This window comes from Aythya ferina (assembly GCF_964211825.1).
Source record: "Aythya ferina genome assembly, chromosome: 5".
Taxonomy (NCBI): Eukaryota; Metazoa; Chordata; class Aves; order Anseriformes; family Anatidae; genus Aythya; species Aythya ferina.
The window spans coordinates 58858286-58884461 of record NC_140301.1 but is presented as its reverse complement, the minus strand read 5'-3'; the positions used below and the strand labels follow the sequence as shown (position 1 = coordinate 58884461).

The following is a 26176-nucleotide window of genomic DNA, read 5'->3' as shown; positions in this document are numbered from 1 at the left end:
AGGTCTCTATATTTAGTTTAAATTTTACCATAGCGTTTTGATACTTGCAAGGCCAATATGGAATATACGTGTAGGAAATGCTAATGTTTTTAAAGGACAGCAGCATGAGAGGATAGATTAAACCCGGGGCTGACATAACATGTCATATGGCAAACGCAGAAACCTGGAACCTGAGCTTGGGCTGGGAAGCCAGGAAAGCCAGTTTCTGGCACAGCAATTGCCTGGTGAGGGAGCTCTCCCAAGAGGAGTGTTGACAAGCAAGAGTTGGTTTCAGTCCTACTTTGCTGGGTAGAATGGATCAGGATGGAAGTGTTTGTGACATGTAATTTAATGGGTAGCATTCACTTTTCCTGTTCTCAGCTTGTTTCTTCTGGCGAGCTGTGTTTATTGCAAGGAGATCCTGACTCTACAGGCTCTGCTGTTCTTTAACATGTAAGCTGGTAATGATTGTTCTTCCCAGTTCTAAGCTCTCAGACTGGGGAAATCCTTTCACTTCTCCCCATCTGGAATCAGGAGTGGTTAGAACGTATTGGTCTGCTGTGACTGTCAGCATTGTAACAGATCTAAATAGGTCAGAAGGCATTTTGTGTTTGGCATGACCATAATTTCTGCAGTAGGATAAACCAAAATTTACAACAGCATATGTAAACAAAGGCTGTAGCCTCCGGATGTTTCTGGGTTTGATGCATGTTTTTCTCTTGTCCTTGGGTCTAGCTGAGTTTTAACTTACCTACCAGTAAAAAAAAAAAAGAGAGTTGGTATTGAAACATAAGCAATTCTGCCTGCTTTGCACTTTGCAGGTGCATGAGCTGACATTCAGAAAATGTAGCGTGAAGTGTCAGAGTCTGTTTTGTTTTGTTTTTGCTTTTCTATAAAGAGCCTGACCTCAAAATGGGGTGTCAGAATGAAAGAGATGTTTCCGTCATCGTGGCTTTATGATACATCTGGCTGGTTTGTTGCTAATTTAATTGTAATTGCATACTTTGTGTCCTTATGAAAGGAACAAGAGAAGGGAAAAACCTTTGTGAAAATGATGATTTAATTGAAAACCTTTTAGAAGACTCCAGGACAAAGGCTCTTAATTGCTGGGACACAATGGATAACTTTTCTGGTACTTGAGGCTTTTGTGGCTGCTACTCCTGACTCCTTCTCTGACCTTAGCGATGAGCCCATCTCTTGCACAAGGATGCTCTGCCCCTGATGGCCTCTCCCTCAGCTGCCGGAATCCATTTGCTGCTGGAGCTCTTCTGGACATAATCACCCTGTATTTTGGACAGGCTTGGCACTGCAACAGAGAGCTTAGAGCAGGCTGCAAAGCTGGACAGAGAATTTGGTAAAGGCTTAAGCGAGAGAAGGGTAGCACAGAGCTGAAGTCACATTTATTAAGCTTGCTTGGCTATGCCTAAGCATGTGGATGGTGGCCTGAACAAGGAGGGAGGACCATCCCTTGATCAGAGGCCTGACGTGTCAGTGGGTTCTTGTGTGAGACCTCTTTTGGGGCTGTGATGGTTCAGTGTCCCATTTCATAGTGTGGATTTCATGGCTAAGAGGTGGTGATGGTGTTCTTACGGATGGTGTTTGCTGTGTTGCTGAGTCCTTTGCTTCAAAAGTTCATGTGTGAAGTGACGTTCCCCACAGAAACATGCAACAACGCTGGGCAAACCCTATGTAAGGAGCTGTATTGAACCGTGTGCTTCAGCGCCATGACTCAAAAAAGAAAAAGTCCAACTTTGTTCTGTACCATGATCTTCATGTAATGATGTGACCAGAGACCAGGAAAGCAATTGTGATTTTCTGACTGTGCCCTGTACAAAAATATTCCAGTTGCACCTTGCCTTGAACACTTGCCACAGTGTTAAGCCTGTACTCCTGATAACGTGAAATCGGCCTAAACATCATGGGATTTGAAGAAATGTTTCTCAATTTTTCCTTCTGTCTCATCAGCCTTGAGAGCGCTTTCAGTTCATGTTCTCAAGCTGTTCTGCACAGCCCCTGCTCCAGCCTCCGGGGCTAGAAACATACTTTAAATAAATAAATGGAGATGCAGTTCTTATATAAACCACTCGTCTTCAGTAGCTGAGGCTTTAAGGAACTGACACCTGTAAAAGTCAGGAGCAGGAAGGGCAGCAGCACTGCCTGTTGGCCCTGCTTTTTCGGCATGGCCTGGGCCCAGCCTGGAGCTGAGAACATCATGTGCAGCTTGTGAGGCCTTGGTATGTTAGAGGCTCAGCTTGATGGTTAAAAACAAGTAACGTGGGTATGGCGTGATGGTACCACTCTGGTATGCACAGTAGGCCTTCTTCTTCCAGTGGTAAGTGGTGGAAGACAAAAATGTGCTTTTCCAAAATGAGTAAACCTCTGGCTGGTCTTTGTAACCCTGACGCTGAGGGTCCAGGAGCTCTGTGCAGACTGAAGATGTCACCTTGTCGAGGCACGTGGATCCTCCAGGCTCCCTGAGCAGCCAGGGGCAGGAGGGAGAGGAGCTCTCAAAAGGGAAATTTCTCAGTACCGAAATGAAGCTGCTCTTCTAAATTGCTTTCTCTCTCAGTCATCTGGATAGAGGCTCTTAAGAAGAGTGCATGGGGAAGTGTGAATGTGGCCACTGATGCCTGCCTAGATAGCAGAAAGCCTGGCCTGCAGCAAGGCTGAATTAAGGGTAGAGTAGCTGTGGGAGCAGTTACTGAGTCAGTAGGGACAGCTGTCTGCTTGGATCTGTGCCTCTGAATCCTTTTAAATCATTTGAAACCAGACCCAGTTCTCCCAGTGACCCCTCAGCCTCCCAGTATGACCAGCAGGACCAGCGCTTGGCTTCGCAGAAGCGACAGGAGATGGCAGGTATGGACTTAGCCATCAGTTTATGCAAAATGGTAATGAGGAGCGGGTTGTCACCCACTTTTTTGGCAGCCAGGGCTGCGGTTCCCAAACTGTGCGCTGCCTGTGGTGGTCCACACCATCAGTGCAGCAATTTCCATAGGCTGTGCTACCGTGGGGCAAACGTGGGGGAGGGAGGAGTAACAGCAACCGGGTGACTCCTCAAAATGTTTCTGAAATAACGTAATTGTGTTAAGCAGCTAGACAGGCTCTCCCACTGCTGATTTCCATGCAAGTAATTGCTCTGATTGACCCCGGCTTGTTCAGTTCCTGCAGGCTGGGTAGCACGAGTGCGGGCGGAGTGGGGACTCGGGCTGCTGGGTCTGCTCTATGAGAACAGCTTGACAGCACAGGTGGGTGGGCTCGAGTGGCGGTGTAAGCTGGTGTTTCTCCAGCCTTTTGAACTTGTGATTTCCTTTTGGATCTTCTGTCTTCATGCAAGCCGACGAATGACAGCAGCTCAATTACAGAATGTGCTGTAATTTCTGACTGCAGGTTTCTACTTTCATTCCCCTAATCCAGTAATTACAGACATTTTGCACTCCTTTACATTGAAAGAACACGGTTGCCACTACTAACACCAATTTTCTAATACCCCAACAATCTGTGGCTTCCTTTATGCCCTTTTTGTAACACTTGGTTTGAGAAATAAAAATAATGGAATTTATGCATTGTTGGTTTGTTGTACTACTGCTTAGCACAGAACTGTTTGTTGGGTTTGTTTTGTGTGTGCCTGTGGTGACAAGTAGTTATTTAACTTCAAGGGACCTGATTTTGACTTGGAGGACACGACTCGCTTCAGTAGAATAACCCTGGGGTTACACCAGTGCTGAGACAGAATCTGGCTCCGAGGCCAAGTATTATGGGCGAGGAAGGTGTTTCCATCCTTGCCTCCTGAAAATCCACACAGGATTGATATTACAATTTTGCTGACAGCCCTGTGCACGCAGTTACAGGTTCCCTGTTTTGCGAGCACTGCTCTTAATGCAACAGACACACCTCTGACTTCAGGACATTTCACAGGTCACGATAGGAAATCCACTGGCAGTGTCTCAGACACATTGCTGGTGGAGCTTCTGGCGTTAGTATCTGGATGCGGACTTCAGGGAGCACTTTTGTCTGAATTTGTCACCATTCCTCTCTATTGTGGAGAGATCTGGGTTTTTGAAAAAGGCTCCGTGGTTTTCAGCAATTAATGTCACATTTGCATAATAGCATTTCTCTGTTATCCCTTTCTTCTTCTACCTACCTGCTGGAACCGTGAGGATCCGTAATTAGTTGTTGCCATTATTTTTAACAAGAGGAGAGCTTGCGACAAAAGGTTTGGGAAGAAAGATGGAAACACCGTGGGGTGAAAAATACTGACCAGAACCACTTCTGCCATTTGGGTATCACTTTTTTACAACTAATTTGGCACAGCATCAGTAGCAGTGAGCTGCCTGCAAAGGCATGAGATGATTTGGGAGTAAGAAATAAGTCTGCAGGCTTCCCCTGCTCAGGCTAAGTGCTGTTCAGCAGGGTGACAAGTGGCTATTTAAATGTCTGTCTGATCTCATCTTTGTTTTTGCTTTGCCCTTTAGGGGGCTGCAGGAACTGTTCTTTGCTTCAGAGGGTTTAGGACCTGTTGATTTGTAGCCTGTGAATCATTTTTCTGGGTACATGCTGTGGACCTGTCTAAACTGGCAACCCAGCAGCAGTACTCAAAGTTTCAATTGTGGAAAGTTAAATTCAGCAACCTGTCCAAAGTGCTAACAGAGCTTTTTGGTACAACCTCCTTGGCAGTGGCAAAGAAGGTGGATCTTCATTAACAGTGTTGGGGCAGCAAAAGTGCCTTCTGACCTTTGGAAGCTGGGAGCCGAGTTTCTCTTGTGTCTCAGCACAGGACACTGTTTTCCCAGGCAGAGAGGTGAGGCTGTGTTTCAGGAGCAAGCACTTGCTGGAAAATTGTTTGTTATGTGCTGGAACGCTGTTTTCAACCTGTGCTGTACCAGCCTCCCTGCAAGGGGGCAGTTTGGTGGGTTTGCACTCACACAAAGTGACTGAAGAAAAGGAAGTTTGTGCCTGCACAACAATCTGAAGGGAAATTGCTACAACAAATGCGCATCTAATGGCAGGTTTTAGGACTCTGCGTATCAAGAAGATTGAAAGACACTTTGCTAATATTACAAAACCTATGCATGGTGGTAGTGTTTGAAATTCTGCTAATAGTCTTTTTTTTAGCTATCCAGTAATTGCAGCTCTCAATGGGAACGCTGCTCAGGAGTAATGATCCTATCAAGACAAGGGAGTATAGATTGTAGTAAAGGTTATGATGGTTTCTGCGAAAGGCTTTGCATTGATCCTTTTAGCTATCTGATTTTCCAAGAGGAAAAAAAAAACAACAACAACTTTGAGTTAAGCAGGCGGTTCAATGAGAAAATTCTTATGGTTAGTTTTAGAAGATGGAACTTGGAGTGAATTTGCTAAACTGTTTTTTTTTTTTTTTTTTTTTCCCCCTCTCTTTATTGATGAATGCTTTTAAAAAGAAATGGATTTTTCTTCCCCACACATTTCAGATGCTCGTCTCAGTTCTTCCTTCCCCCCCCCATGCAAGTCGAAATTGTTAGAGAATTGAAGAGTAAAAATCTGTAACATTGAAAAGGCCATGTTGTGAAATATATCATAAACACCCTGTTAGAGCAGTGCTTGCTAATTAAGGGAGATTGCTCCTGGGAAACAGCAAGCCTGTAACAGAGATCAGCCCCCTTTGATCCTCTGTAGAGTTTGTCAAAACCTTGCCTGCCTAAACTTGTCTGCAGCTTGTTACATATTTTATCCATCTGTTGCAAGGCCAAAAATAAGCAATTTATAATTCAGCTGAACTCCAGTTGTTCAGCAGATCACAGACTGAGGAGCCTTCAGTACGAGGAGAGGACAGAAGAGAAGCCAAGCACAGGCTGAGCAAAGAGGGACTACGCTGGGTTGTGGTCGTACAGGAGTGTCCCTGGTGTGGCTGCAAAGCAGCTCAGATTTTTCCAATGAAACACGCTTCAGTGTTTGTCTGTTGTGTATATATTGAGATCAGAACGTTTGTGGGGGTTTGCAGCTTTAATCCGGATGGATTTCCCAGGACTTTGTTAGAGTAATGGATCATAGAATATCCTGAGTTGGAAGGGACCCATAAGGACCATTGAGTCCAACTTCTGGCACCGCACAGATCTACCCAAAACTTTGGACCATGTGGCTAAGTGCACAGTCCAAATGCTTCTTAATTCAGACAGGCTTGGTGCCATGACTACGTCGCTGGGGAGCTTGTTCCAGTATGTGACCACCCTTTAGGTGAAGAACCTCTTCCTGATGTCCAGCCTAAACCTCCCCTGACTCAGCTTGACATCATTCCTGCAGGTCCTATTGCTGGTGATTATAGAGAATAGGTCAGCACCTGCCCCTCCACTCCCCCTCATGAGGAAGTGGTAAGCTGCGATGAGATCCCCTTTCAGGCTCCTCTTCTCCAGGCTGAACAGGCCCAGTGCCCTCAGCCACTCCTCATACGTCTTCCCTTCTGGGCCCTTCACCGTCTTCGTTGCCCTCCTCTGGACCCTCTCCAACAGTTTAATGTCCTTTTTGTGCTGTGGTGCCCAGAACTGCACACAGTACTCGAGGTGAGGCCGCACCAGTGCAGGGTAGAGTGGGACAATCACCTCCCTTGACAGTGTGCTCAGGTGGCCAAGAAGGCCAACAGCACCCTGGCTTGTATAAGAAGCAGTGTGACCAGCAGGGCTAGGGAAGAGATTATCCCCCTGTACTCGGCTCTGGTGAGGCCGCACCTCGAGTACTGTGTTCAGTTTTGGGCCCCTCGCTACAAGAAGGACATGGAGGTGCTGGAGCGGGTCCAGAGAAGGGCGACGAAGCTGGTGAGGGGCCTGGAGAACAAGTCCTACGAGGAGCGGCTGAGGGAGCTGGGCTTGTTCAGCCTGGAGAAGAGGAGGCTCAGGGGTGACCTTATTGTGCTCTAAAGGTACCTCAAAGGAGGCTGTAGCGAGGTGGGGGTTGGTCTGTTCTTCCATGTGCCTGGTGACAGGACGAGGGGGAATGGGCTTAAGTTGAGCCAGGGGAGTTTTAGGTTAGATGTTAGGAAGAACTTCTTCACTGAGAGGGTTGTGAGGCATTGGAATGGGCTGCCCAGGGAAGTGGTGGAGTCACCATCCCTGGACGTCTTTAAAAGACGTTTAGATGTGGAGCTCAGTGATATGGTTTAGCGGAGGACTTGTTAGTGTTAGGTCAGAGGTTGGACTAGGTGATCTCAGAGGTCTCCTCTAACCTAGACAATTCTGTGATTCTGTTACCCATACTTTTGGATCTGAACAGTCTCGTGTGGCAGTAAGATGTGTGTACGTACCATGTTTGCCCCAGCCTGCCTGGTGCATGACAGCTGCAGGTTCAAGCCTCTTTGGGATGCCTGAGGGACCGCATCCAGGCCCTACAGGTGATTGCAAATCACCATTTCAATTCGGTGATGGAATTAAAGTCACACTTTAAAAAACCTGTCAGCCTTCACGTTTGTGGTGCCAGCCTCCCTGCTGGGGAATCTGTTGTGCGGCGCAGCGCTGGCTGCCTGAGCCGTGGGGCAGTCGGCCACAGCATCCAGGAGACTTGGAACCAACTGGTAGCAGCTCAGAAATAAGTAAGGAGAGGAGCAAGGTATTCCCTGCGAGGATATAACAGGTCTGCCTTCCGTTAATATTTTAGAACAGATCAGAGCTTCGTTTTCGCAGCCATATGCTTTCTCTGCACTGGTTAGCTGTCGCTCCTGGATGCCTGCATCCCTCCGAGGGCTACTGCTGTCGTGTTCCTTGCTGCTGAGATGGAGGCAGAGCCTTGTGAAGTCCTCTTTTCATCAAAATCAGAGACTCGTTTGCCGTTCCCTGTAAATAATTGACTGGCTAAAAACGTATCCTGTAACTAGTACTTACTGACCCAAATTTACCTCCTTCCACATGTCAGGAAATCTTGCTGTCTAAATTACCATTGCTTCCCGGTGACTGCTGCTGTGACTTACCAGTGCCATGCATTATGCCTGGAGCGTGTGATCAGCTCTGCAAGAAAATGAGTTGCAGAGAGCAGCGAGGCTTTGACAAGGGCAGGGCTGGGCACGGAGGGTCAGTGAAGGGAGCAGCTCACCTGGGAGCCTGTGTCACGACATTGTCTGCTCTTTGCCAAGGGTTTAATGCATGGCAGGGAGCATTGCCTGTGCCCCAGGGCTGGGTCAGAGGCCAGCAGCTGGCAGGTAGGTGCTGGAGTGTGCCCAGAGCCAGAGGAGTTTGTTACAGCCATCAGCTTTTAAAGGGGCTTTAGTGACCTGTTTATTTACTGTCCTTGGTAGGACTGCAATTTAAAGTACGTACTGAAGCAGATAATAAGCTTGTTGGAAGTGTCTGCTCCATAAGTCAACATTGCTGGACAAAATTACTCAGGAGAATTATTCAGTAGAGGCGTTTCAAAATGTAAAAGACCTTTCAAGTCACTGATCTCATCCCTAAAGAAGCAGTTCCCCCCCATAAAAGTGTAACCTCCTTCATCCATGCTCCATTTAAATACCCCAAACTGTCGTCTTCCCACGATATTTCTCTGAATATTGTTTAACAAGGTAATGCACATTGCTGCTGATTTTATTTTCCTGCTACTCATCATGTATTTACCCTTTTATAGTTTGATTACTCTTGGGCCTCTAAGTTCAGCAAGACAAATTAATTCTGGTATTATTATTAATAATAATACTGCCGGGATTATTTCATTTTTGAAGCTTCTTTTTGCATCTTTTTAGTTCTCTGTCAGCCCCAGATCTGCAACTATTTAATTCTTTCTTCCTAAACCCATCACGCTGTGTGTGTAGGCTTTTTCTTCCCCGAGTCCCTCAAAGAATGTCTGTCTTGTGATAATCTGGGAAAATGTGTAATGGGCAAAAAAAGGCACCTTAGCTTTCTGCAAGTTATGACAGAAAAAAAAGACCAATGTTCTTATTTAGTATTCAGGAGAGCTTTAGGAAAGCAAGCTATGGAAAGCCTGATTCCATCTCCAGCTTCAGAGAAATCATGTCTCGGAGTTCATCGCAACCCAAAGGTCAATATTTACAGTTCTCCAAATGTGTGGTTATTCTGGGTATGACAGAGCTTAAACAGCAGTTAAAATATGCCAACTTTTATAAATATCTTACCGTGATTGTTCTGTACTGAAGTGCTGTAAGGACCTGGGCTGTGTCTAGGACAGCTTCGTAGTGAAGACGTGGCTGAAGCAGGTAGCTTATTCCAACTACTGAGGGTTATAATGGGATACAGACCAATGCTGTTGTTAACTTGCTCCTGTTACCTGCAATTTCATATCTGTAACATCCCACCTCCTGTCTTTTGTTCATTTCTGTGAAGGGCACAATTACTCTGCATCGGGCAGAGAGGGTTTCCGTAAAGCCTTTCTGAAATGAAGCATTTGAGGTGGTTTTCTGCCACAGGCTGGCTCTGCAAGCTTTGGGCCTGTCAATTGAATCAAACAAAACATAATTCTCCCCAAATTTTCCATTCTTCCCTTTCCCCATCTGGACGTGCTAAGGGTGTGGTAGAAGTCAGGACCAGGACATTATCTGAGATATTTTGACTGAAGTTTTTGTGCTTTATCTTTTACCAGGTCTGTTGATGGCTGTAACCAGAATATGCATGCTTCAGAAAAGGTACTCTTGCTCCCATGTTCTATGTTTGTGCTTTTATATAAGGTTTAGCAACTCTGCAGGAATATGTGCGATTTGTCCATCATTTCTGGATTTCTAGCGGTATTCTCAATGGGTGGAAGTCATTTTTCCATTTCTCCTCTCAGATCTAGACACCTTAGGTAGATAATGTGTTGGCAGGTGTTGATGGACAAGCAATTTGCAGTAATCTCTTCTGATGCTTATTCTTGTAGCTCCCTGAATTATAAGTGACATGCTGGCAAAACCGAACAACTGATCACCAGATACCGGCATAGTGCTAAACATGGCTTCTGAGGCTGCCCAAAATTTCCTGCAGCCACTGTCATCTTGGATGTCTCAAATATACGAAGCTCTCCAGCAAGCAGGAGACTCGATATCAGCTTCGTTGCTGAATTTGAGCGGGGTGGGTCGTAAGTCAGAGGAAGAGAGAAACCGGGACTTGGAGGACAATGGAGGAGTTTATGAGGATTACTCTGAGGAATCAGAAGATGAAATACAGATGGAGCTGTGGGATGAGGAATACACATATCCTAGAGAAGACGGTCACATTGGGGGTCCTGGTCTTGCTTCACAACCGCTCCCTAGTGGCTCTGACTTGGGTCCCCAGAGGCAAAAATGGGTCAAAAATGCCACCAGCTTACCAGAGCAGAGTGATGAAAGTGCCAGGCCCTTGGCAGCCAATGGATCCTACTGGACGAATGAAGATTTCCAGCCACATGATCGGCTTCCTACTATTGCTGAGGAAGAAGGTGAGCCCTCTGTGAGGGTCAGAGACCATGAGAACAACCTCAACGTGAGTGGCTCCACAGAAATTCATAATGGCAAGGCAAGTTTTGCAGGTAAGCGCCTTTCAAACACCCAGACAACTTCTCCACTGTTGATTTGATGCAGTTGCTAATCTGCTCGTTTTGTTCAGTGTTATCTTTGTTTCTCACAGATAAAACAGAACCCCAACAAAAATACCAGAAAAATCTAACCATTCCCTCTTACATTTCCAGTTCTTTTCTTGTTCATGAGATGGATCTAATTGAAATGAGTGGAAATCTCCAGGATGAAATGCCATGTGTTAGGTGCCACTCAGGCCCTGTTGCAGTAGCATGGAGTGGTTTTCTCACCCCACCATGTTTTGTTTCAGGTAGCAGGATCCTTCAAAGAGAGTGTTTAGCCTTAAGCCTTTGCTTTGAGAACCATCTGCCTTTGCGTCATTGCTATTAAAGATATATATAATCTCAAACCTTGTTTCTTTGTGCCAGGAATCTCAAGATGTTACTGTGCCATGTGCTGTGAAATGCTGTACTAAAAAGTCCCAGCCATATCTCATGATTTTATGGATGAAAGGCTCCCAAATCATTTTCCTCCCCTCCCACCACCCCCACAGGCTTTTGAAATAAAACTGAAAAGGACAGCAGGCAGGAGATTATGGGATGGAGAAATGAATTTGGTATTTTCGGTTTTAAATAGACCTAGCTGTGACTTCTGATCATCAAGTGACATGAACAGCTTCTCAGGTCATTGTGCTTAGGACTGAACCTCAGCCACTTGAATTGTACTCAGTAGATACCTCTGTTGGTGTGGCCAGAGCTTCCCTGGGCCCCAGAAGGCCGATGATTTGTGTCCCAACCAAATGCAGGAAGGCTGCAGTCTTGCTGGCACCACCTTGGGGTCTTGCTGGGGTAAAGTTGCTCTACAGAAACTAATCCCTAAGAATGGGGATAACGGGAGGAAGACAGAGAGGTTTACAGTATGAAGCTGGTGGGGAACTTGAGACTTGCTGAACCTCTTCTGAGCCTATTTTCAAATATCTAATATCTAAGAGGTTCTGCCTAACCATCAGGAGGCACTCCTGTGCTGTGTGGGTGATGGAGCACTGGCACAGGTTGCCCAGAGAGGCTGTGGGGTCTCCTCCTTGGAGATCTTCAAAAGCCATCTGGGCATAGACCTGGGTGGCCCTGCTTGAGAAGGGGCTTGGGCCAGATGCCCTCCAGAGGTCCTTGCCAACCTTAACCAGGTGTGATTCTGTGATTCTGTAATTGAAAAGAGCTTTTGGTCTGGCTGTTCTGTCCCCCAAACTGGGGCTGCTTGTGTCATATAACAATTGAGTGAATACAGATTCGAGCAGGGCTTGTAGGGTCCTTCCAGGGCATGCTGGAGCCACGGATCCCCCTGTACAAGTGCTACACAGGGCAGGTTGTCCTGTCTCTTGACCATACCCTTGCTTGCAAGGGATGGGAGAAAAGGTGGTGAGCTCTCGGGGAGCTGGGGGCCAGGAGTGGGCTGCTCTCACTGTCAGAACAATTCCTCACCTGCAGGGACAGCTGAGGAGGACGGTTCTGAGGAGCACTGGGATGGACAGCGTGAATTTTCCGGTGAGATGTGTAAGGCAGAGTGACACTGAGAGGTGCCCGGGTAACCTGTCACCCCAGCTGAAGGGGAGAGTCGCTGTGAGCCTTTTCCCAGCCGACAGCAGATGCTGACCACGTAGCTGCTGGGCTCTCTCCCATTACTTATTAGCTTTCCTTCTAGAGGACTAGGAGGCCTCGCAGACCTCCCTGGCACCCACCTCGCTGCAGCTTAGAGTGCTCTGCTTCCTCACGAAGCGCTTTAGAGGGCATTGCAAGGCTTTTTACACCAAAGGGATTGTCACTCTGAATGCTCCCAAATGGTCTTTTATCTTCTTATCTCGGCAGTGCCCTGCACAAAGGGCCATCCGGTGCTCTCGGTACCTGGTAGTCGTGAAGCTGGCTGCTGGAGGGCTGGCACCCGATACCTTTCTTCTCAGAGCTCTCCAAGTTGTATAATAGGAGAGAAGGTGCTGAACTGTGGTTTGAAGATGCCCTCTGTGCGAACTCTGATGTGGGAGGACTCATTTTGCTCTTGCCAGCGACCCTTCTCTTCCAAAACACAGACATGCTCTTTGTATTTTACGTCTTTCTTTGCATTTCCTCTCTTTCCTTAGATTCATTCTCTAACATCAAGAGTGCGAACTCTTCTGACGGTAACCTAGACATGCAGGGAGGCTGCAATGCCCTGGCAACTTAAAATTTCACTCACGGATTAGAGTGATCAAAAGAAGATGTTTGAGGTATCCGTATTTCTGCTGGTTTTGTTACCTAACCCTAAGTGACAACGTAAGTGAGCATATGGACTTGCTGACATTCAGCAAAGGCGTTCAGTAGCATCGCTATTAGCTTGGAGCATTTTTCCTTGCATTTGGCATTTTTTCCTTGTTTCCACCGAATACGTGTATCCTGTTTATCCTTATATTCTTTCAGAACATTGCATCTTGACTTTATTTCACTTAATGTACCATATTTCTCTCCACAATAGAATATTTTAAAGCTAAATTGGCACAAAACAGTTGCGATGCTGAATGCTTTTTGTTGCCATGGAAATATTTCTGGGCACTTACTGAAGACCTGGTTGCCAATAGTAATGTAACAGAGAAAATAGATATGCTTCATTTAGCAGCCACTGGTGATTAAAGAGCCACAGAAACCCGTTACAAGGTCATTCCAATATATAGTTTATTAGATTTAGGGGGGAAAAAAATCACCCTAGAAGAGAAAAGTTTAAAAAAAAAAAATTCAAAACAAAATCCAGTTGTTCCCCTCTCTTAAACTTACATCATGCTTCTGAGATGAAGTAAAATAGAACTGCAGTTAAAACCCATCATTATGCCGCCTTCTTTTTATCAAATACGTTTCTGATCACATTTCTGCCTCCTAGGAAATGTGTCCTAGCTCCCAGGGTAGCTTTTCCGACGCCCCAGAGCAGCTCACGCATTACTGAAAACCATTTTTAGGCTTAGGGATTTAATACAGCGTTTGAGCAATGAGATTCTTGGGTTCTTAAGTCAAATGTCTGCTGGGTACCGCGAGGCATGCTGAGCAGCAGGGTGCAGGGCTGGCTGCTGCCGAGTCCTGGTTTGTACTTCAGTGATGCTTGTAACGTCATGCCAAGGTTTCAAAACAAATGCAGGGAAAAGTTTTTTCACTTTGGGTGCTTTTGGTCCACAGCATAAAAATGAGGAAGGAGTTCATTGAAGCACGGTGCTTGGTTTTGAGGTGATGGGAATGCATCCCCTTCGTGCAGGCAGGTCTCTGCCACCACCTGTATGCTTTGAAAATAGAGATGAACTTGCTCTTGCAGCTTCCTCGAGACCTTCCTTGTTGTCTAACCTCAGTGTTTCTGACAGAGGAACCATCGCCCATCTCAGAAGGGGAAGAGAGCAGCTTTCACATCCCCCCTGCGGCTGAGACGGAGCGGCTCAGCTGACTGGGGGTGGCTGGTGAGAGAGCGGCTGCCAAATCCATCATTGCACATTTGGCTTAAGAGTTGGGGAGAAGAAAAAAAAAAAAAAAAAAAAAGCAGCGGAGCAATAAGGCACTTCCAAAAGTAGTGAGCTGCTAGCAGAGGGGTGTAGAGCTGGCCGGTCCGTCTGTTTCCCAGCCTGGCGCTGTTATAGAAAATCAGTACTGATGAAAAAAGCAGAGAGCAGCGATAATCGTGCTCTGAATGCAGTGAGCTCAACCCGCTTCTTCCTCGGGGCCTGCGTCCTTTGCAAACAGAAAGTCAAAGTGACCATTAAGCAGAGCGGTTTGGGCAGCGGCTGCTCTGCAAAGACACGGGGAGAGGCACACGTTGGCAGAGCCGGGGTTGTGAATCAGAGCCGAGCTATTTTTGCACAGCCGGTGCTGTGATTGAGGAGCCTCCCGAGCTGTCTGACACCGCGCTCATAACACCAGCGTAATATATAGGTGAGCCCTACGCTGAAATTGCATCAAGTCTGGGGAGACTTCTCCCATCAATTAGGCAATCCCAGCGCGAGCTGAGGACGGCCTTTCAGCCACGCTGAAGTAAATTGTTTGACCTTGGAACACCAGGAAGGTTGGTGTCCTGATGGGAATCTCGTCTGGATGGCTGCAGTCATCCTCCACACGTGTGTAACGGGAGGCTCTGGGAGTTTTTAAAACTAGAGAGCTCCACTGCATTTACTTACCTTAGCCTCCAGCTTAACAGGGGTCATTGATTTGTGCCGGTAATTGCTGTAGTGGAGGAAATTATTCTTCCTGCTCTATATAAGCGCTCCTGACCTCGGTAAATGACCCTTTATACGGCCAGGAATTCCTCGGCAAGAAGTGAGTTTTCATTAGGTCCTGTAGCGAGATCCACCCCTACCAAAAAGCTGTTGCTCGTGTGATAAATCAAACTTCTGCCTGCACCTGGGACTAAAATAGACAGCTGGGCTGTTTCCATTTAAAGACCCCGAGTGTTGATGTGTTTTATCACCTGTCTGCCCACGGAGCCAGCCCGTGCTCCAGCCAGGACGTAGCCCTATAAAAAATCAGCGCCTGCTCTCCAAGCAGGACATCTGAAGAGGGTACACTGAATCAGCAGCACCACTAGGGCTGAGTGAAAGCAGGCAAAGACAGACGGTGGACAAAAGCACTTCACAGAAAATGCTCCTGGCTGCTCGAGTGGGAGAGATGAAGCGCAGACATGAGGTTGCATTCAGCGCTTTCTCTCTGGGAAACTCAGAGCCACTCAGGAAGTATTTGTGCGCAGACTTTTGTCCTTGCGAAGGTGGCACCGTGTTCCTTTGTATATTCAAAATACTCCTTTGCAGTTCTGCCTTTGCAAAGTTTCAAGTTGTGAGGTATTTTCATCCAGAATGCCACAAGTAAGTGGATGAGAGCCTGTGGCGGCCCTGAAAAGGGGGCGGATGGCAATATTTCCAGCTGTATAGCTGGGGGAGTGGAGGCAAAGAGTTTTCAAAGGCGCTACTATTGCGGGATCTGTCTTATCCCCATCAACATTTGCTGTTCATCCCCAGTTCGTGGTTTTAGAAGCAGTCTGCCAGCCCGCAGTGGCTCGGTGGTTTGGATTTTCACCGAGCTCCTTGTCTGGTGCTCAAGGCTTCGTCCTGCCCAGCTCCCTGGGAGCTGTGTTCAGGAGCACTCAGCATCCATGCTGGCCGTCCAGCACGTTGCATAAGCTGCGTGCAGGAAGATTTATTTAAGAGGAAGAAATGGCTGTTGCCTTTCAGCACAGTTGCAGAACAAATTGTGTGTGTGAGCGTGTGTGTTTGTGCATGTATTTTCTGATCCGCTTTTGCTAAGTGGCATCCTCTTCCCACTCCCCATATGGCAGCTGCGACTTTATCTTCCTCTGGGAAGGTTGTTTAGGGGCCCAGGAGGCTTCATTTGCCAATAAACAGCATCTTGGCAGCAGCTGGGAAGTGCTGCCTCTCTCCTAGAAACCCTGCCTCCTCACCTTCCTTCTCCTACTACAGGCGAGGCAGGTGCGAATGATCTCACTGCGTCGTGGTGGAGGTTACGTGCAGGCATACTAGCAGCACCCTGCAGCACTAGGACATAGTATTTCCCTGAGCTGACACCAGCAGTAGTGCTTCTTCCCATTTTCTCTTCCCAGATGCAGTCGTTGCTCGCTCGGCCTGCTTTGCAGGAGGCTGCTCGTGCAAACCCATGGCTGTGGGCAGATGCTTGCGGAAGGAAATGACCCTAAGAACTGCTGGAAGTGTGGGTGATCCTCCTCTGGTTCTTCCTACCCTCTTTGCGTTGCTTACCAGCACAAAGAGCACTCGTGAACTGATTGAGATGCCATCAGTGGTGCTCCTCGCCTTCTGCCAGAGGTAGGGGTGAGGCCGTGGCTTCATTTCTGGCTCTTGTGACGAGCTGCTGGCAGCCGTCGTCCCCATGAGTGGCCTGGTGGACTCCCAAAACACAATGGTAGTAACCGAGGGGAAACACTGGGATGAAAGACGTGGGGGAAAAACGTGCAGTTTTACAGGTGAGGGTCAGTGTTGTGCTTTGTGGATCTTCCAAGCAATGAGGGAGACGTGGTTGGGCTCTGCCTCTGCGATGCATTCTCACGGTTCTCCTGCAGTTACCTCTGGTTTAGGGAGGCTTCATCAGCAGCTATTTGTAGACCAACCATGGATGAGTTAGACTGAATCTCAAACCAATCTGTAGCAGAATCTGTAGAAGATCCCTTCAGGTGACCATGAGAAGAGCTGCTGCTCTCCTGGCCTCCTCACCCCGCCCAGAAGCTCCCTGACGTGCAGGCATGTGCTCCCCCGTCCAGAGAGCTGAGCAGTGCTGCTGATGAAGCATCCCTGGAAGGACTCATGGCACCGGGTGAGTGTGAGCCCACACAAGCCACGTGCTCAGAGACATTTCATTTCTCGGGCTGAGGAGATTCGAGCCCATGCAGCCTATACGTAGCAGCATAATCTGTGTGGGAGCACTTCCCAGCAAAGAGTTTGAGAGTTGTGGCGCTGGAGAGACAGCCCTGGGTTTGGATTAACGAGAACACCGAGGTTTGCTGAAGCTCAGTGGCATAGGGCCTGGACCTCTTAGCATAAATACTGTGCTGTAGCTGAGACCACTGGGCCTGAGGGTGCTTTTGCAGCTGTCAGTAGGTGATGTGAACCTGCAGCTGAGGAGCTCTGTCCTTCCCTGCTCACAAGTTGTGCTGCTTCCCATGCCTGGAATCACAGGCACGCCATTGCTTGGGGGATTGAACCTGCTCATTGCTTCCTCTGAGAGTCACCTGCCCCTTCCTCATTGCTCTTAAACCAGGTGAGTTGGCCACAGCTGCAACAGGGAGAAACGGGGAGGAGAAGGAGGACAGGACCGTCCCTTTTGGGTGACAGCAGTGGTCACAAACCCATCAGAGCCCTGTTGCACCACATCCACAGCCCCCTGTGCCCCCGAGGGCTGTGATTTCCCCAGGGGTGCTGGGTGGTGTTGCAGCAGTGGCGAAAAGAGGCTGCGGTGAATCAGCCCCGTGGCAGCAAACAGAAAGGTTCAATTAGAAAAGCCAGCGGGAAAATAAAGATCTGCCTCGTTGCAATGCGGTAGTTATCCGTAGCAACCCCAAACAAATATCTGTGCGAGGGAGGCGATTTCCACCCTGTTAATCAGCAAACAAAGCCTCGGGGGTGTGAAGCTGGTGGGTACGGTGCTGAGCGCCACGAGTGGCTGTAATCAGCCCGCGTTTGCTGGATCTGGCTGCTTGTGAGCGTGGCACAGCGAAACCACGGGAGGAGCAGGAGACAGTGTATGGGGTCTTCATGGCCAGCTCGATTTCTGCAAGGGGAGAAGGCCATTTTCTGGAAGAAGCTAGTGCTGGTTCAGGCAAAGCCCCTTATGTCTAGTGGAAAGAGCTCACAAAGTGACTTTTGTTGTAGGAGGAGAACCGAGTATCCAAGCCAGGCAGAAGAGCTGGGCAATAGGGAACCTGGAGGGATTCGACCCCTTGTGGTAAAAAGGCAAGCAGGAAAGCTGTCAGGAAAATAATGCTCCTAAAGAGAAAGGAGCTGGTGGTGGGGTACAGCCCTGCCCACACCAGGGGATTTTCTGGCTTAGCAGGGTCCCCTGCACTCTGCCACCCTTTGTCTTCCACTTTTCTGCAAATCCCAGGCCCGTGCTGATAAAAGCCAGTGGCACAAACGAAGCCCAACTCACGCTTACTCCGCAAGTAAAATGCAAAGTGGGTGCCTGGGAAAGCCAGGGCTGGTTTTTGCTTCTGCTCCTTGGCTGCCATCGCCTCTCGCCATGGAAGATCCCTGGGCAGCAACGCAGGGGTCGGTTCGAAGCCGAGTCCCGTGTTCCTATTTTTAAAATCCCAATTTCAGAGTAGGAAAAAAGCGGTAGGAAAAGATGTTGATTGTCACGCTGTGTTCTGTGGGCAGGTCTCTATTTCGTTGCACAGCGGCGTGCAGAATTGGAGTTTATTGCTCTGACTGCTGCATTGTTCGGCTTTACAAGTGCCTGATGGCCAGCGCCAAATACCGCAATTGGCCTTGTTTCTGATTACCCCTTGACTTTTTTTGTTTGCTTTTCGCTTTCTGCTGGAAATTTCCCCTGCTCTGAAAGCTGCCAAGCTGCGACTCTCACTGCCCACATTGCACCTGGAGCCTTCTCCTCGCAGAGCTTCCTGTCGGATTTGGTCAGGGGTGAGGACAGATGGAGAGGTAAAGGTGGGTTTGTGGCACAAAGAGGACACCGCCGCTTGTCCTCGAGCAAAGAGGGGGCTTATGTTTAACACCAGGCACCCAATTGGATCCCTTACCTATAGAAAAGGAACAAAACCACTCAGGCCTGAGTGCAAAGAAAACGCACAGGTGAAGCGCTGTGTTGGTCACAGTCCATTAAGGCATATGCAGAAATAGGGGTTTTATGTGTCCCAGTGCATTCTCCACCCATTTTAAATACATTTAAGGTCTGGGTGGTTTCTCAGGATTGGGTTTCTGCTGTATAAAAAGAAGGCTTCTGGCGATGGGATTGTATCTCCAAGTAGTTTTGAGCATAAACGAGGGCAGGAGTTGCCCCTTCCTTAGCCAAACCCATGCAGCCGGTAGCTGCATTACTCTGTGCGTTGATTTGCACTCCCAGTTCAACTGGTTGACAGCAAGAGTGAGAAGAAGACACCAGACCGAGGCCACTGTGCAAATCAAAGCTGTAGTTGCACAGAAATCGGTAGTAGCAGCTCCATGTGCATTGCCATATGTTTCCTTTAAAAAGTGTTCCTCCTCCTTTCCGAGCAGCTCCAGCAAACCCATTGCTTGCAGCAGGCCCAGTTTTCCCAAAGAGAAGCCCTTCTCTTTATTCTGCGTGCAGCTCTGGGTTTTGCTGAGTTAGGAGCCAGCGCAGATCACCATTTCTCTGTGTCATCCCCATCATGAAAATTTTAGGACCAGGCCTATGTGACTGGCTGTGCAGTAGCACAGAACGCTGCGCCGAGAGCTCCTGGGATCCTCCAAGCATATGCATTATGCATGGATAGACTGATATTGTTTGTGCTTATATGATCAAATACATTTTTTTTTTGGTATCACACTTCTACTTCCTTCAGGGCTTGATGGTTGCTCCCATGGAAGCTTTCACTGGCTTCAGTAAAGCAGAATCAAAATCTTTAGGAAGAAAGCGAAGGGCAGCATTAAACGTATAGGAGAGCAGAAATTTGTTATTTGCTAACTTTTCGTTGCTCAGCCAAAATCACTATATATTTTTTTTTTAACATGCAAGCAGACAGGATGCGGTACATCTATATTTTACACTTACGCTGTGTTTTTTTATTTGGTAATTTTTTTTCTTGGACAAGCTTTGAACGAATGCTAAGTTATTCTTTATACTTGGTAATGCTGCAGAGAATTCTTGAATTATTTATTTCCTACATTTTAGCTCAGTGTGGCTGGATGCCTGTAAGCCAACTGTGTAACTGATTGGGTGTTTGAAATTTTGGGGTAAGCGGTGGTAGTTTGGAATACCTTGCAAGAAAAAGAGGTCAGCCTCCTTCCTCCCATGCTGTCATCCTTGGAAAAAAAAAAATAACAAAAACAACTCACATGCTTCCTTAAGAGTGGTGGGAAGCTGATTTGTGAAGCAGATGATACATAGAAGCAATTGAGTTGAAGTTGCTAGAAATATGCACATGCTACGCAACATCTGCAGATCTCAAGATGTATTCATTATCTTTCCAGAATGTAGATTGTAATTATGGGCCCTTTATTTAAGTTTCCATGGTGATACAGAAAATGTTTCCCCCTTGTCCTTTCCTAATCAGGACACTTGTATATTTGAATGGGGAACATTTTTCCCTCCCCTGGGAAGAGTTAGTTTTATTAATACAGAGACATTAAGCTGACATGGAGCTGTCTGCTGCTCAGGCACGGATTCAACAGCAGACGTATCAAGCATTTGCTACAGATTCCCCAGTGCCTCTGTTTAATTAGCCTGTGTGCTTCCGAATGCAAGTAAGAAATAGCATCGTGTCATAACAAGTGGTGATGCAGTCATGCTCTGGGGATTTGTGCAGTTGGAGTCAAAGTCAAGAGGCCAATAATCCCTAAAACCCGGCCAAACTCCTCCCTTCACCCAAGCCAGACGCGGTAGATGAATTCAGTGGAGGGTACAGACATGTAATTTGGCTCGATGTATTCTGCCATTAAAAAACTCCTTTAAAAAAAGCAAATTGTGAGCTTTGTGGAAACAAACGATGAAACAGCCCCGTTAAAGGCTGCAGTTGGATAGCTAACTTTAGGTTTTTGCTGCAGATTTACAAAGGAATCCCACAAGCGTTGCTGCAAAGCGAGCACTGGTATCTGTCTTCTCTCCTGCACCCCCCGCTTTGAAATGAACCTAATCAGGCGTTCCTCAGTTATGCACCCTCAGAAGTAGTACTGAATTCTCAAATGACCACAAACTGAGCTGACTGTCCTGGAGAAGGGGATCCCCTCTGTTTGCAGGTCGCCCCAGGAACATGGGATCCATGTGGCCTCTGCAAAATTTCTTTTAATAACCTAATTTACACACAGCATCAGTACACATCCGTTTAAGTGTACAGCCTCGTGCCTGTGGACCCAGGATCTTAATGTTACGTATTCATTAGCAAATGCTGAAAGACATGGCTTAGTTACTAAAGATAATATTTTACCCCAGATTTTTGGCAAACTGAGTGAAAAGCACACTTTTGTTTAAAGTGAAGTAATTTTTATTTTGTGCCTTGAATACCCAGGAGATACATGGAAAGTAGAGGTTATCGGTATTTGCTGAGCTTTGAAATTAATTTTGCGGAGGTTGCATGAGCTGTGGGTAGTGAGTTGACTGCACAGTTGGCGGAAAAGGAATATTTAGTTTTATGCGTTTCAATTATTAGGACAGATCATAGCGCGTTTAGACCGAAGGGTTGTTACAACTTGAAATAATTCTTAGTTAAAGCAATTTCAAAGAAACTTACTTTTAAGGGCGTATGTAAAAATAATCACATTTTCTGATGACTGGGCACTGCCCATTTACAAACGAATGCCTAAAACCCTTTTCCTTTTTTACCACAACAGGGGCGTTTAGCTTTTTCCTCCAACGGAGAGCAGTTTTCTAGAAGGTGCAGCAGCCTTGTTGCCAGATAAGTGGTAAATCAGAGCAAGAGGGGCTCCAGTCTGCCAGCAGGACGTGGAAAAAGTCACCTTCTGCTGGCTGGAGGTGGGCGCAGGTTGCTTCGGTGCTGCCAGCTCCAGCGCCCCATCGTCACTGCCCATGTGCTTATGGAGAAGCAGCCACAGTTGTCATCGAGGTCTATTAAAAACCTCTGACCTAGCGAAGGCAGGATGCTGTTTCCCCACCAATAGCCACGTGGTTGGTGTAAGTGAGATTCGAGGTGAGGAAAGGCACTTTCCCCGAGAAAGCTGCCCTCCGCCCGCTTGCCTGCCCCGCTCATTTGTTCAGCTGCTTGGGTTTGCCATGGCGATTATCAAAGCGAGTCTTGGCAACCATTATTGTACACTTGGTGCTCAAGAGCGAGCAGCAGGTCGGCCACGGTGGACATCTGGCTCGTTCACATGCGTGTACACAAGCGTTGCACGCACGCCCCGGCTGCCCATCGTCCCCTGGGCTCCCTCTCCGTGCGTGTTGCTGGGTCAGAGCCTCCTGCTGGGAGGGAGATCGGCGAAATGCTGCTACGTTTTCACCCCGAGAAGGCAAGGCCAAGTATATATAGTGCGTATTGAGCCCTCCTTCCCCCAGCTGGCAGATATTTCCGCGCTAATGAGGGTGCAGTCATCTCGTAGGCAGAGCACGTGCTGGGAGAAGGAGGGGAAGGGCGTTCGTGGGGACGTGCTCAAATGTGTATCTGCACTTTTAAAGGTTACGATTTACATTGGTCTCCCGAGTTCCTCTGCTGCTGGCAGATGGAGTCAGCAGTGCCTGTTAGCCATGTGCCGTGGCTGCACTCGTGGCGTTACTCAGAGGAGGTCGGGGCTGAGTTGCTTTTTCTGCACAAAAGAAGTTCCCTCTCCTCCTTTGCAGGAGCTGAAGGCAAATGCAAGGACAAGAAAGTTTTCAAGCACTCTGCTGATTGCTTTGTCTTTGCACGGGCTGAGGATTTTACAAGTGGTTCCCTGTGTATGTTTTGTCCTACTCTGTTCTGCTCTGTTAAATATATGCATTAACAAAATAAGGTGAAGCGCAGAGGTGGGCAAGGTCTAATAACTTGTAATTGCTGCTGATACAAAATGCCATCCAGAGGCTTTTCTGAGGCTTGAAGAAGAAGGTCCATGGCAGGTTCATTCCCCAGTCTTCCTCAAGCCCTTGCTCAGCTCTCTGTCCCCAGAAGGTCCCTCTGGGAGCTGGAAGTGTGCCGTTTCATCTGGTTTCTTGGCCAAGGGCAGCAGACTGTCTAAAGCCCAAGCTGTCGTTTTCTCCCAGTAAATAGTTACGGGGTGGATGAAGAACTGACGGCATCTTCAGAGATGAATGAGGTGATTAAGCAGCTTGAGATCTATGTCATGCTCATGGTTTTTGATCAGGAGTATCTGAAAAAGCAACACAAGCGGGCGTGGAGCGCAGACCCATGTTCAGCCCCTTCTCTCCAGCCATGAGGAGTCGGTACAGAGGTATCTGAATGTGATCTCCCTTTCTCTCTTACTAAACTGGCTTTCCCTATTGATTACCTGCAGCTCATTTCTAAAATACTTACAGGGAGAAGCGTCTGGATCCAAGCCCTGCTGAAGTCCACGAAGATCTTTCCATTGACTGTCTGTTGGTTTTGAGTTCTGGCTCCAAATCCCCAGGGGTTTTTATGGATTATTTTGCCAGAATAAAGACTGCAGGACTTTGTTCTAATATATTTTTGATCTGTGCCATTTAAGTCATTTCTTTAGCAAGCCTTTTAGCAAAAGTTGCATGTCTCCTTTTGCAGCAGCTTTGCAAACACAAGGTGAACAGTGAATGAATTATGCTGGATCATTTGCCAGTGCATACGCCAAATGTCAGGCAATGACAGAAACTAAAAATTTATGGCACAGAAGGGAAGAATTTTATGATCTTCTATGGACTAATGTAATGACTCTTTTATACAAACAAAGATGGAATGCATTTAAAAATGTAGCTACTTAGAAAATTGGCCTGAACACATTCTAAAATCTGGAGAAATTCATTAGAGAGAAGAGCTGTGAAAGTGCCCTCTGTTTTCAGTTCCGTAGAATGCCTTAATTTTGAAATACAATTGCTTGGTTTTAATTCATCCTCTGATCGTTTCAAGACATGGCTCTCCATTGAACTCTTCTTCTGGCACAACACGGTGCAGAGTTGGTTTAACTTTTCCGGGGATGATATTGATATGATTTAAATAGCTGTTCAGGAACTAGATTAAACCAGATATTGGAACCTACTTTCAACAAAGACATTGGGTTCACCACCTCATTCCTCATTAAGCTCAAAATCAGACCCTTCGTTATGAACAAATTACTATAACCTCATGTCCCCGGGTATGCCGGATCTCTTCAAACTGGTAGTTTTCTTTTTTTTTTTTTTTTTTTTACAGAATCAGAAATCTACAACAGACTTAGGCATCCAGAGAAGCTGAGCATCTTGGAGGGCCCTGAATAGCTTCTCTCCCACTCAGCCTTGGCATACAGCAAAGTCTTCACACATCCTGTTCTTAAATGAGATTTTCCTTGACCCTCTCTTTCTGAATGTCATCACGGTCGGCACTTTGGACTTGTTTAGCCCGAACTTTTCAACCGTTAAAAAGCGTAGTAACCTGAATAGAGCCTGGGAAGAGGAGTGTGCTCTGCAGGAAGGAGGTGTTTGGAGGATGCTCTGGGGAGCTGAATGGCTTGAATGCCAGCTCTGCCCACAGCCTCTCTGCAAATCACCCTGTTAATAAAGAGCCTGTTTTAGTTCTGGAAACATGGAGTCTTCTTATGCAATTACCCAGCATGTGGTAAATTAAACAATCTTGGCCTGATTGCATAATGTCACTTGAAATTTAAGATCCTTTTTCTCTTTAGCCCCTAAAATTTACAAGCCATTTTTGTTTAGATTTATAGTAATTAGGTAATGGTTCTGCTTCTTCGAGGCTCTTCTGGGAAGTTTTTTAGCACTTTGATGGCTGATCTCAAAATAACCAGGGGCAGAGCAGGGCTCAGTCTCCCCGTGTCTGCTGTGGTTCGGCGTACAGGAGCACGCGGTGCCGAGGCACCGAAGAGTGGCTTGGAACAGGCAATCCATCACGGGAGTAGTGCTGTATGAGGGCAAAAATGCTCCAGTCCCACTGCCTCATGTCTCTGCTGCGGTGCCTTGCCAGTCTTTCAGGAAGAGGCACTTCAAAATCACCACCCAGTCCAGAAGTGTCAAGATCCATCCTGAAATCCTTTCTTTCTCTTGACCGTGCTTGACCTCTACAAGCTTGTAACTTTCCGCACGTGTTTGTGTTCGGTCTAGAAGAAGGGATCAAGTTTCTGCCATTTTGGAAAATCACAAAGAAAAGACTTTTTCTCGTAAAAACAGTGATTCACTGCAGTCCACGTAGCAAACGTCACCTTGGCCAGCACAAGTAAGAGAGACACGTTAAACTCTTCATCTCAGTGTTTCTTGCTGGTTAATAAACTATTTGCTGTTAAATTAGTAAGATCTACTGGGCTTCATCTCTTAACTCTGGAAGTGCATTTTAGGGACTGATGAGGCCTCTCAGGATGTTTCTTTAGCACATTGTAATTCATAGAACTGGGAAATTTCTTTGAAAAAGAAGAAAAACATATTCTAGGTTAGACAAACCATTTGCTTGCTAATTCAAGAGGAGTCTTCACAGTTTTTTCCAGCCTGATTTGCAGTATTGGATGTGTTGAGCTTTCCCTGTATCCTTGGAGAGATGCTTCTGCATCCCTGTATCTGCTGGAGTTCTGCTCCTTGGTGTTGCAGGTGAGGCTCATCATTTCATCTGGCAGAATTCAGTTTCTTTACAGCCAGTTCTGCAACCTTGAATGCAAACTTTCCTGATTTTTTGGTGATTTATGTTCCCTGGTGTTCACCTGGCCTTCATCGTGACTTGTGACACATGACAGAACGGGGAAAGGCTGTGGGGCAGGACTGGAAAAAAAAAAACACAAAACACATGCTCTTTTAGTGTACAGAGCCCTTCAGTTTAGAATTTGCTGCTGCTGCTGCTCTGAGGGGACTCCTGGCTAATTAAAGTTCAGATAGTTAGGTAAGGCTGTCTCAACATATATCTGTGATGCTCTGCTGTTTATTCATGTCAGGTATTCATAAGACAGTTGACATTTTCTTCCTTAAAGTTCTCTCAAGTAAATTACAGGCATTTTACTGCTATGACCTTTTCCCTTACATGAAGAACTTCTGTTTTGACCATTTTTGTGTGAATATAACACCAGAACGGATGTAATTGGAGATGTATAGTTGTTCCAGTCTGCGTGGCTGGGCTATTACCTGTAATGATCCCCTAATACTGGTGTTTGTAAGTGATTATCACTTACCAAACTGCTTTAAATTTAAAGAAAAAGCCAGCCTGTTTCTCTAAATGGTTTTGGTGAATCACCTTTTCCCTTCCTTTCCCTGAATACTACATTTGCTTTCCTAACACATTAATTTTCCCTGAGTCTTAGGGAAATGGCTTGCTCTATTAATACATTTCTGGAGTTTTCCTGTTATGAATAGCCTTTTATGGCTTTAATGTAGTTTTTGAAAATTCCTCTATTATTGATCTAGATATTATCCCAGCAGGAGTCAAAACCACAAGACAATTGTGTGAGGATAATTTCTTACTACA

At 46.8% G+C, this 26176-nt stretch overlaps 1 protein-coding gene across 5 annotated transcripts in view; it reads left to right on the top strand.

The window, feature by feature from the left end:
• SYT16 (synaptotagmin 16) overlaps positions 1-26176 on the top strand; it is a 96679-nt gene that overhangs the window by 48962 nt on the left and 21541 nt on the right. Inside the window, exons 3-4 of one of the 5 annotated variants that reach the window (XM_084520297.1) lie at positions 9529-9571; positions 9802-10428. The exons of the other annotated variants lie outside the window; for them this stretch is intronic. Of the exons in view, the coding sequence (XP_084376423.1) occupies positions 9873-10428 (556 nt within the window). The 5' untranslated portion in view covers positions 9529-9571; positions 9802-9872. The remainder of the gene's footprint in view (positions 1-9528; positions 9572-9801; positions 10429-26176) is intronic. 5 annotated transcript variants of the gene reach the window in all.